This window comes from Trichechus manatus, unplaced genomic scaffold, assembly GCF_000243295.1.
Source record: "Trichechus manatus latirostris isolate Lorelei unplaced genomic scaffold, TriManLat1.0 scaffold00033, whole genome shotgun sequence".
Lineage (NCBI taxonomy): Eukaryota > Metazoa > Chordata > Mammalia > Sirenia > Trichechidae > Trichechus > Trichechus manatus.
This window is the reverse complement of record NW_004443969.1, coordinates 15,832,813-15,845,907: the sequence shown is the minus strand read 5'-3', so window position 1 is coordinate 15,845,907 and position 13,095 is coordinate 15,832,813. Positions and strand designations below refer to the sequence as shown.

Below are 13,095 nucleotides of genomic sequence, written 5' to 3'. Positions count from 1 at the left end.
TGTCCTCCTGGTGTATTGACCCTTTAATCATTATATATTGTCCTTCCTTATTGTTTGTGGTGGATTTTACTTTAAAGTCTATTTTGCTGGAGATTAATATTGCCACTCCTGATTTTTTTGAGTGTTGTTTGCTTGATATATTTTTTCCATCCTTTGAGTTTTAGTTTGTTTGTGTCTTTAAGTCTAAGGTGTGTCTCTTATAGGCGGCATATAGATGGATTGTGTTTTTTTGTCCAGTTTGCCACTCTCTGTCTATTGGTGCATTTAGTCCATTTATATTCAGCAGAATTATTGATAGGTATGAGTTTACTGCTGTCATGTTGATGTCTTTTCTTGTGTGTTGTTTACAGTTTCTTTGTTCCACTTAATTTTCAGTGCTAAGTTGTTTTTCTTTATATATTTTCTTTTCATCTTTTTAATTTTTGTTAATTTTGTGTTTGCTGAGTCTTTATATTTTTATAGTTTTTTATTTTGACTTGTAGGATTGTTAGCTTCCTTTGTGGTTACCTTAATATTTACCCCAATTTTCTAAGTTTATACCAGTCTTTTATGTCTTAATATCACCTTGACTTCCTCTCTATATGAAAAATCTATGTCTACATTTTTTAATCCCTCTTTTTTGTTTTAATGTTATCATCTTTTACATATTGACATCTGGTTCCCTATTTTCAGTGTTTTAGCTTTGATTTATTTTTGTGACTTCCATATGTGGGTTGATATCTGGTTGCTCTGTCTTGTGTTCTAGTCTTGGGTTGTTATCTGATGTTACTGATTTTCTAGCTGGAGGACTCCCTTTAGTATTTCTTGTAATTTTGGTTTGGTTTTTGCAAATTCCCTAAACTTCTGTTTACCTGGAAATGCCCTAATTTCACCATCATATTTGAGAGACAGTTTTGCTGGTTATATAACTCTTGGCTGGCAGTTTTTTTTTTCCTTCAAGGCTTTATATATGTCATCCCATTGCCTTCTTGTCTGCATGGTATCTGCTGAGTAGTCTGAGCTTATTCTTATTGACTCTCCTTTGTAGATGACTTTTCGTGTATCCCTAGATGCTCTTAAAATTCTCTCTTTATGTTCGGTTTTGGCAAGTTTGATTATAGTATGTCTTGGTGACTTTGTTTTGGGATCTACCTAATGCGAGGTTTGATGAGCATCTTAGATAGATATGTTCTCATCTTTCATGATATCAGGGAAGTTTTCTGTTAACAAATCTTCAACAATTCTCTCTGTGTTTTCTGTTATACCCCCCTGTTCTGGTACTCCAATCAGTCACAAGTTATTCCTGTTCATAAAGTCCCACATAATTCTTAGGTTTTCTTCATTTTTTTAAAAACCCTTTTATCTAATTTTACCTCAAGTAAGCTGGTGTCAAGTGCTTTATCTTCCATCTCACTAGTTCTGACTTCCATTGCCTCAATACTGCTCCTATGACTTTCTCTTGAGTTGTCTAATTCTGAAATTTTATTGCTAATCTTCTGGATTTCTGATTGCTGTATCTCTATGGATTCTTGCAGCCTGTTAAATTTGTCATTATGCTCTTCTCTAATTTTTTAATTTCCTCTATTGTGTGTTCTGCATTTTGATTAATTTCCTTCCTAATTTCTTGAAGAGTTCTGTATATTAATCTTTTGTATTCTGCCTCTGGTAATTCCAAGAAATTTTCCTCCTCTGGAAACTTTTTAGATTATTTTGGGAGCTTGCTGAAGCCATTATGGATTGCCTCTTTATGTGATTTGATATTGACTGTTGTCTCCAATTCATCAATAAGTTATTATATTTATTTATTTTATGTTTGCTTACTGTTTCCTTGCTTCTTGTTTTGTTTTGATATGCACAAATAGGCTGCTCATATGAGCTAGTTGATTATTGGTACCTTTGAATCTCTAATGTCTTGTCACCAGGTGGTTAGATCTGTTACTAGGTATGTGAGCTCAGGAGTCTGCCCATTCCTCCTGTATGGATTCAACTTATGTGCCCAGGTAAATAGCCACCAAGTGTGTGTTGTAGACTCTCACCTACAGTCCTAGACAGGCATGGTGTAGGCACAGGCACCTGACTGCAGCAGGGGGATACATTCTGAGCAAGGCAGGGGGCTGACAGCCACCCCCACGTGTCCAGGAGAAAGGCATGTCCCTGTTCCCTAGAGCATGTAGGTGAGTGGGTTTTGCAGCTGGACTATGATCGCCCAATGCTGTTGGCTGTAAGGACTGTGGGTCACCTCTTATTCTTGGGCCTGCATCTGAGGTGGCTAGGTGGCGTGGGTGGAGCCACCAGTCCTCAGGCCCCTGATGTGGGTAGGTGAAGACCCTGCTTAATGGGCAGAGTAGTGGCAAATATCACGAACCTACCACTTCACAGCGGAAACAGTTGTGATTAGACTTCAGGTAAATACCCTATTGTACTGTGGTAATGTGGGCCTATGCTGTTGAAATGGGCCCACACAAGTCTATGCAGGGGGAAAGGCTCTCAAAGTCTGTGGATCCCTTATGCCTGTGTCTAGGCAAAGAGCTTTGCCTACCCTGGGTTCCTGGCTTAGGGGAGCCTGCAGTTTATTTTTTCCCTTTTTGTTAATTTGTTCACTCTCCAAGGCTGGGAGAATGGCTCAGGATGTCTGACAGATCCTACTTCTGGCCCAGGGGACTCAGCAATTGCTGAAGCTGCTCTGGGACCCAGTGCAGAACAGGAAGCAGGGAGGTAAATGAGAGAGAGAGGTTTTTCCCTAAGGGGGTGTTTCTGATCTGTGCGGTAGGTTGTATGCAAGTACTTATCTTTCACCGATTGAGGGCTGCTTCTCACTGGTTTTGGGTGGCCGAGTAGAGTCTCTGCTTCTGGGTTTCTCCCAGTGCACAAACCATGCCTCCTGAGCACCTCTGCTTGCCTGCCTTACCGCTCACCCATGAGCTGATCAGGCCTGAAGGGCTCAGGCTCTTGCCGGGTCAGGTCTGGCAACTCCTCACAGCTTCTGAACTGTCTCTTTCTCCCTCTCCCACTCAGTCCGGTTCCTTAACTTTGCCTTTGATGTTCAGGGCTCCTAGATTGTCATAAATAATCTATTCATTTGTTTTTTCATGTCTTTGTTGTAAGAGGGTCCACTGGAAGCATCTGACTACTCTGCCATCTTGACCCCGCCTCCTCATTTTTCTTTCTTAGTATATTTTTTATTATGCTTCCATGACCTCCCTGAGTAAATCATAACAACAAACATGTAAGGCATAATGACACAGTGGCTGCAATAGTGGTCTCAAGCATAACAATGATTGTGAGGATGGCACAAGACTGGGCAGTGTTTCGTTCTATCGTACATCGGGTTGCTATGAGTCAGAACTGACTCAATGGCACCTAAATATAGCAATTTACCTAATTTAAAAACTAATTGGCTGCAACCAGTCAAGAGCAGACTAATCAGTTCTATTATCACTGTGGATCATATTTTAGATACAGAAAAATATATATACATACTATGTATATACATGTAGATAGCTGTTTATAAGCACTGAAAGAAGTCAAATATTTAAATCATCAACGTGGATGCATAGCCTTTGGAAGACTGCTGTGCCTGGTAACTGCTAACTGCCAAAAAGCTCAGTCTAATCTTTTCATTCATAGTAGAAAGTGTGAACTCTTTTTATCTCTATGGAGTAAAACCAAGCATACTCCAAGATTTTATAAAAATGAAAATCTTTCATTCCTAACTTCTATTCTAAACCAAAATAAATGAATAAATGAACCCATTGCTGTGGAGTCAATTCCAAATCATGGCAACCCTATTTTTGCAGGCTAGAACTGATCCATAGGAATTTCAAGGCTGTGACCTTACAGAAGCAGATTGCCAGGACTTTCTTCCTAGGCACCTCTGGATGATTCAGACCCACCAACCTCTCAGTTAGTATTTGAGCACTTAACCATTAGTGCCACCCAGGAACTCTTAACTCCTATTAGAGGAATTAAATTTACTCATTAGATGAATTTTTTCATCATTTCCACTTAACCCCTGGGAAAAATTAATCCTAAGAGGAGTTCCTAATATTCATTTATAATATCTTGGCTCTAATTTAAGGCTTAGAGAATTGAGCTCAGTGATCATTGTTTAAATGAGGAAAACCATTGAGTGTAACCTACAACCTTTTCCTTTATAGATGAATGTTCCCTGAACAATGGAGGCTGCAGCAACTACTGCTCTGTTGTTCCTGGCAGAGGCATTGTATGTTCCTGCCCTGAAGGACTTCAACTTAAGAAAGACAATAAAACGTGTGAAATCATGGATTACTGTAGCGGTCATCTCAAGTGCAGTCAAGTGTGTGAGCAGCACAAGCACACAGTCAAGTGTTCATGTTATGAAGGGTGGAAGCTGAATGTGGATGGTGAAAGTTGCACAGATGTTGGTAAGCAGATATTTTGAGTGTCTTGTTCTATTTAAGAATAGATCCTGAGTAGAAAACCGAAATAATACAAACTCATCTTCAGAAAATTTATAAAAGTATTCAGTTAATTTTAGATAAGACGTTTAACTATGATGTATCATTTTAGGCCCACTCCAAAATCTTTTGGAGGGAAAAGATTGCAAAGTCCTTACCGTTCAGATTACTGTCGTCAGTTTTTTTTTTTCCTTAAACATGTTCTCATCAGTGCACTCCTTTGTGGTTTATTTTTGTATGCTATCAAGCATTTGGTTTGTTTCTCTTTGAATAATTTTTGTAACTCTCCAAATTCTGGCCCTGCCCCCAGACTTTCGATTGTTATTTCCAATACTCTACAAAACAACTTGAACTGATTCTGTCCATTTTCTAACTGCTTTAAAAAAAAAAAATTCTGCTGATTCTCTTAGGTGGTATTGGACAGTGGGAAAAGCAAATAAGGGTTTTGGAATCTGACAGATTTAAATTCTAATCCTGCCTCTGGAATAAATTATGTGTAAAACCCTAGGCTGTTTAGATAAAAATTCTTGAGCCTCAGTTTTCTCATCTATTAAGTAACAATGTCTATTATAACAGCGTTTCCCTTTTAGCATGTTGTAGAGTAACATGAAAACACTTGTTACTGTGTCTCCCACTCATTAGGTGCTTAATGAATGATAACTTCCTGTCGTTTTCTGCAGGTTTTTAGAGGTCCATGGATTGAATTGAAGGCGTCTGTGAACACTTTTGGGGAAAATATTACACTTTTATTTTCTTTAACCTCAAGCTGAAATTTAGCACTTCTTTCAATCGTGAATGTAGGCCACACACCACAGAAGCTATTAGCAACAACTATGACTTTGTTTCCAATAGAATAATACATTCATATCACATGAAATTTGTTGTAGATATCTCACAGTATCACTTACATTCATTACCATTTCAAAAATGGGAGTCATTAGGCCCAATGGTAGGCCTTGTTATCTAATGCATTAATAAAGAAACACATATTTCACCATATCCAAGTGTTCTTTTTTTGATAACTATATTTCAATGTATTTGATGTTTTTGTAAACCTTTATACTTTATATGTATACTTTTTCTTAACTTTTTAGAATAATGTTTTTATTCTCCTGAAAACTTTGTGAGAAGTCGTACATAGGTTTCATCAGACTGCTAAGTGGCCCTACTTCCTAAACCTTTATTCATTTTGTTTCTTCTACTTAGATTACACTTTCCCTTCTTCAACTCTAAATATTCTGATATTCTGTAAGACCTAGCTCAAATCTTTCTTCTTTAATGAAATCTTCTTCCGAATACTCTTATTCTACATTTATTGTTCCGCTCTATGTTTAGATATATGGTTCATGACAATATGTGTTCACATTTTAATTTGCTATTTTTATTCCTGTTTTCTTCCTTTATTCCTTATGTCCCCAGTGAAATAATATGTATCTTGAAGTTAGAAACCAAGTTGTGGATTTTCTTTTATATTTTACATAATATCCAGTACAGTCTGGGAAAATGATGTGCAATACATTATTATATTTTTGCAGAAAATATTAAGTTATTATTAGTTGCTTTTTGTGGTTATTTGTGTGTGTTTATGTGTATGTGTGATTCCTGGCCATTAAAATTTGAGGCTTAAACACATAAATTCGGCAGACGTGTTCATTCTTTCTTCTCCAAGATTCTCATATAGAGCAAATTGTCCTGAGAGGCTGAAGAACATAGCATTTTGTTTTGATGACAACAGTCATCTTCTTCATATACATATTTGGAGTAGGGAAACAATAGATCAAATTTTGACCTCATACACATTTATAATCATATTTGACATGAGAATTTGACTTTATATCTGTTTTGTGGATACAGATGACAAAATGATTGACTTGTTTAGAATGATTTTTGTACTCCAGGAGAATTAAAAACAGCTTATAATCTATACTGCAATAATTCAACATTGGAATAAATTCTGGCTTTTCCTGAGTTTTTAACTGATTTTATTTTCTCTAAGTTCACTCCTAACATCTTACTAGCTTAAAAAAAATGACCTTCCATAAATACTGATTCAATGATCTTTATTTTTTATTTAACATGTCTTATAAATCTCAACTTTTGTTGCATATCTCAACACTTTATTTTTTCAGTTACTTCTATGTTTCCTCTCTAATTCATAGTTTATTAATCACTTTTCTCTCTTTAAAACCTTTCTTTTTTAAAACTCCTTCCTCTATGAATCATTTCTTCAGTTTAATTATGATAATGTTACTAATGGCTACCATTTATCAAGCACCTAAAATTTGATAGTAATTCATTTATTACTCACAAGAAACCAATTGGATATTATTAATGTCTTATTTTTACCTATAGAAACTGATACCCAGAAAATGTACTTCATTTGCCCAGGACCTCATGGCTAAGAGATGTGAGAGAAAGCTTTTGAACTTCATTCCTCCTGATTCCAAGTTAGGAGCTTTTACATGGCCTCATCCTGTGCTGTGTGTCCCCACACTCCCATGATGTCTTTGAATTGTCTTTACTTGACAAGCTCACTTCTGTCACTTGTACCCAGACTTTCTTGAAAGTTGCTATTGAATCAAATTATTTTATAATCCCTAAATACCCAGCAAATGCTTGTTGAATACAAAAACTTTCTCTATTTTAAGTAGTTGGTACCTGCCTTAGTTACTTAGTCTGCCATAATAAAAAATACCACAAGTAGGTATCTTTAAAGAACAGAAATGTATTCTTTGACAGTTCTGGAGGCTCAGAGTTCAAATTAGGATCTCAGCCGTGTTGATCCTTCTGTGGGCCCCTCTTCTAGCTTCTGGCGACTGCTGGCAGTCCTTAGTGTTCCTTTGCTGCTTATAGATGCATCTGCCTCTGTAGTCACGTGGTGTCTCACCCTGTGTGTCTGGTTCTCTGTGTCTTTATTCCTCTGTTTAAGACACCAATCCAAAGAGATTAGCTTTAGGAAACACCCTACTCTGCTATCACTATCACTTTATTAACAAAACAAAATAAAAACCCTATTTCCAAACAGGTTCACATTCACATGTACAGGATTTAGGGTTTCAACATATATTTTTGTAGGACACAGTTCCATCCGTAATAGACCCTTTTCCTTTCCTTCAATTAATCTTGTATTTATTGTCTCTGTTCCTTTTCCTTCTCACTCACTCGCTCATCTTTTGATCGTCACACACAGAAGGTTGAGTTTATTACATTCTTCGCTTCCTCACATAGTATTATCATTCTCTCGTAGCTGTCGAATTGATTCCGACACATAGCGACCCTATAGGATGGAGTAGAACTGTTCCATAGGGTTTCCAAGGAGCAGTTGGTGGATTCGAACTGGCAGCCTTTGGGTTAGCAGCTGAACTCTTAACCATTGTGCCACCAGGGCTCCAGTATTACCATTATTCTATGTAAAATCCTTCTCTCCCTGTTTCTCTCCCTCTCTTCTTCCCTTGCTCTCTCTGTTTCTTTACTTTTATCCCTAGAGCCTACTCCTCTTCCTCACATCTGGATCCAGAAGAAACCATTCTAATGCTTTTATGTATATGTTTTGATTCATATCTATTATTTCAATATATATGTATTACTGTTTTATGTGTATATATTATATATCTTTAATTCATATAAATGGTATAGTCATTGATATTTTAGTCTGCTGCTTGCTTTTTTTCACTCAGTGTTATGTTGTTATGATATGTGCTATGTGTACAACTGATCTATTGCTTCTAACCAGTATGTAGTACCAAATGGTATGCATGCATTATGTTTGCCTATCCAGTCTACTATGTAAGTCCACTCAGTGTGCCTCCTATTCTCTACACACTTAATGCTGCCATGGGCATACGTTTACCGGTGTTCTTATACATCTGCATAAAAATATTTATGGTACCTAAATTACTAAATCACAGAATGTGCCTATAATTATTAGAAGTCCTTGGGTGACACAAATGATTAAGCACTTGATTACTAGCCAAAAGATTGGCAATTCAAACCCACCCAGAAGTGCCTCAGAAGACAGACCTGGCAATCTGCCTCCTAAAGCCTTGAAAACACTATGGAGCAGTTCTACTCTGTACACATGGGATCACTGTAAGTCAAAATCAACTCAATGGCAACTAATAATAACAGCATATTTACTATAACTAAGTAGAACCAGTTGCTCTTGAGAATAGTTCATCAGTTTACATGTGCACCAACAGAATGCTTCCCAAGTTCCCACATCCTTGCCAACTCCTATAATTATTCGACTTTCTAGTTTTTTTAACTATATTTATATCTATCTATTTATCTATCTATAGGAGTAGAGTAATATATCATTGCTTTAACTCACATTTTTCTGATTTCTAGTGAGTTTGACCATCTCTCCACATGATTGCTAGCCTTCTGTGTCCATTAATTTTCTTTGAAAATTTTTCCATTAAGATTGCTGCCTTTTCTTATTGATTGTAAGGATTAATTATATGGACTAAGCTGTAGGGTTTGCAAATATCTTCTCCCATTCAGTCACTAATTTACTCATACCATTTATGGTGATGTTTGTTAAACAATCTTTCTATCTCTTTTTGCTTCCTACACTCCTTGCTTTGCTTTATTCCTTTGCTTATTTCTTTTTCCCGTGATCGTTTTTATCCCCCCTACACTTAATATCTTTGGGGCTGAATATTCATTTAATTATTTTTATAATTAATCATTCATCTATGTAATCATAAATATTTATTAAATACAATTTTAGTAAAAGTTACTGGGCTATGTCCTGAAAATACAATGATTTTTTGCTGAATTCCTTATGCCTCTCTCTGTCTCTCTCTCTCTTTCTTCATCTTTCTCTCTGTCTGTATTTCTCTGCCTCTCCCTCTCTTTCTTTCTCTTTCACATACACACCAAATTCAGATTCATACCACTAATTAATGAAAAGAATTAAAAAAACCCAAAAAAAAAACAAACCCGTTACCATTGAGTCGATTCCTACTGCTTGTGACCTATAGGACAGAGTAGAACTGCCTCATAGGGTTTGCATGGAGCAGCTGGTGGATTTGAACTACCAACCTTTTGGTTAGCAGCCATGCTCTTAACCACTGTACCACCAGGGATCCATTCTTTTCAATGAAAAGAATATATGAGTTAAAAAACAAACAAACCACCTGAAATATAAAGCAGAGCTTTTGAGAAAAAAATGTCCAGAGATTTTCAGGAAAGGAATTAAGAGGAGAAGGAGCCCTGGTGGCACAATGGTTAAGTACTCAGCTGCTAACTAACAGATTGCGAGATCGAACTCACCTGCTGAGAAAAGAACTGGCTGTTTGCTCCCGTAAAGATTACAGCCTAGGAAAACTTTTGGGCAGTTCTACTCCGCCCTATAGGACTGTTATGAGTCTGAATCAACTCGACAGCACACAACAAAAATTAAGAGGAGAGATGCAAAATAATTGGGCCTCAAGAAACATTGATGGACTGCTAATGACAGAATCTTATAAATTCCTAAGTTTGAATAGTACTTGAAAGTCCATCCTGTCGGACATTCCAGAGATTCTATCCCTTCTTTCTTCATGTACATCGCACTTCAGTAATATTTAGCTATCATTCATTCCTAATATTGCTATAGCTGAGCGAATGGAGAAAAAGAAGTAATAATGTTTGTTGAGCCAGAGAAATGACAGACCATTTACCACTTCATAAGTTTCTACTGTTTAAGGAAATGAATCTGATGATGAAGGCAGAGAAATTCAAATAATCCTTCAATGTAAAAGCAGAAAAGACAGTAAAATCTCTGAAATAGCAGGAAAGGAAGTATTGTAACTATAGTATCACTTTCTGTTTGATGATATTATATATGTATGATAAAGAATCAGGAGTTATTCATATAGAATTGCTGGTTGTATAATTATAATAACAATTTACCCAGAGAGGACTATAGAGGAACTTCTTTTCTTAGACAAGCCATCTACTGCTTTATATTCTGTCCCACAAAAATCATTATGGGAACCTGTTCCAAGATTAAGAGAAAATCAAAGAAAGGAGAGTTATAGATAGAAAACCATAGCCTTCTGAGCGTTTTTAGAAAGATACTTGTGGATGTACTGTATTTAAAAAACATACTATTCATTACTATAAAAATGTAAATTGTAACCCTTTTCGTTTTGTACATATGCTATCTCTCATAATATGCTAAAGCAGGAAAATTCAAGCTATTTCTATATTAAAAGCATGATGTGCTAGTTTGGATTGCTAAATCAAATCATTAATGAGACAAGAGTTAGTATGCTGGAAAAATTGTTAGAAGACTATAAAAATGTATGGCTACCTCACCTTTTACTAATATTCATTCAAAATGAAGTTTGCTTCAGAAGAAGTTAATATGAGTATGTCAAAATGAAAAACAAACCAGAAAATTATTCATTGTATTTTATCTCCAAATATTTTATACAGGGTTTTCTTTTGGTGAAAGTAAAAAACACCATAGAATTTGGGATTCTAAAATCCAGGTTTTATAATTTCCTACTAGTTTATGATATGACATATGAGATTTGTCATTACTTTTTACTCTCTCAAAGGGGAAATAATAATTTAATAAGATGGAAGAAATCCTAAAAGTAGAGACAGTTGGATAAGTTATCTAGATTCAGAGTTGAAATATGAAAGAATTTGAACATTTACACTTTGATCTTTGGTAAACTGGTTTATGATAGTCTAGCATTATCAAATAAAAGTTTATCAAACAGCTATTTTCTCAACACGACCTGAATATAATTAATAAAAAATCTTGAAAAGCCTTTTAGCAGTTTTATTAAAATAGTTAATGTAAAGATGTGTATGTACATGTCTACCTATCTGCATTGCACTTGCAGACAGGCTATGCCTCAATCTTCCAGGCAGCCGTTAGACTGCTAGGAAAGAGGCAGGTTCACCCACTGGTGTCAATCATTCCGTGGGTGCTACTTTCATTTGTGTTTGAGCTGGACACACGAGACACTTGCACAGTGTTGGCAAAGTGAAAGCCATTATTATTATTTACAGAAAGGAAACAGCCAACAATAACAATAGATTCTCAAAAGGAGAACTGCTTACACTTTCCCAAATTACCCATTCCATTCTGATGTCACCGGGCAGGCGCACCGTAGTTCAGGTTAAATACTGTGTTTCAGGGGCGGATTATCCATAGGCAAGGTAAACATGGTGCTTACCTTGCTTATCAGATCGTCTGCAATGAACAATTTCACGTGCGTTTCACCACAGAAAAGACGTGCATACTTTGCCTAATGGATAATCTGCCCCTTCTCTGAGGCAACCCCTGCACAGGGCACACTCAGGCCTTTGCCCTGCATGGGCAAATTACAGCTTTTTTAGCTTCACTGGCAAGCCTTCTGCCCAAAGCCGCTCAGCTCTCGCTCAGTGGCCACTGCAGCTGCCTCACTCCATGGCCCAGCAAGCCCACCACTGCCATCTCTTGCTGGCTTCTGTGTTACAGTTCTCTCTTCTAGGTCTAGGAGGTTCTCAGGGAGGGATCCCGGGTCCTCTGCCCAAGGGACTGCTACACTCCACACTCTTCTTGATGTTAGTGAGCTTCCCCTGAACCTCTGTGTGATTGGCCGTTATGTAAGGAAACTCCTTGTCAATTTCAAGGCATGGCCCTCCCACCAGGGCCACCAACTGACCAATCCACTTGGTGAACTGCAAGTCACTCAACCTGAATAGTAAACTGACCAATCCCTTGCAAGACTGTGGCTCAGCCTTTCATTTTGGGAGAGTTAGAAGACCATGACTAGAAAGGCCATATAAAAACAATTCACTGCATCACAAGGTCATTTGTTCAGACAAAAGATCTGTTTTTAATCATTTTTCATCTTATTATGAAATTAAAAACACATATATTTGTAAACTATATGGAAAAAATGTATCACAGCCCATATTTTTAAAAAAATATTGATAATTTGTTATCTATTATTTAAATTATTTTCTAAAGTTAGTGAACATCCAGAGCCACCTTCCCATCTCTGTCTACACACTTCCTGAAAATTCTCAATTACCATCTATATACTGTTAACTTTTTATAATGGTATATTTTTCCATATAAAGTATTTTGATTTTTCTATTTGAATTTTTTTTATTTTTATATTATTAAATATTTCAAGTGGAGAGTCAATATCGTATCCCAGTACAATATTTTGATTAGTCATTTCTTTCTTCATTGCTGTACAATTTCACTTCTGTCGCATACCAAATATCCATACATGTGTGAAAGAGCTTGGCTGTCTTGTGTTATACCAGTCTATTAAACAACACCATATTTTATAAAAGATCTTGTTCATAGAAGGTATTGATATGAATGCAAGATATAATTATAAATTAAGACATTATAGATTTTGATATCTGGATTTGGCTGTCTCACCTGCTTATTCCTGTTCCAAACAACTTTTCTCTTTCACACTTTATTTTAAATTTTTGGGTCAGAAAATAAGGACCACAACAAAAGACTGTTAAGATTTACATGAGGACTGTAATTGTTATAGATATATGCTATTTATTTTATCTATAAACAGAATATTTTCCCTTTTATTTGTATTTTTGTTTATCTCTTCAAAAATTGTGTAATTTAAAATATTTTTTACATTCTAATTTATATTATTCCTTGATAACCTTTTAGATCTTATTGCCATTTTGAGTCTTCTTTTTTTCAATTGCA

The 13,095-nt window shown here is 36.2% G+C and overlaps 1 protein-coding gene across 1 annotated transcript in view; it reads left to right on the top strand.

Annotated features, from left to right (window-relative positions):
* LRP1B (LDL receptor related protein 1B) overlaps positions 1 to 13,095 on the top strand; it is a 1,771,065-nt gene that overhangs the window by 1,056,149 nt on the left and 701,821 nt on the right. The window contains exon 23 of the mRNA XM_004375116.1: positions 4,137 to 4,382. Within this exon, the coding sequence (XP_004375173.1) occupies positions 4,137 to 4,382 (246 nt within the window). The remainder of the gene's footprint in view (positions 1 to 4,136; positions 4,383 to 13,095) is intronic.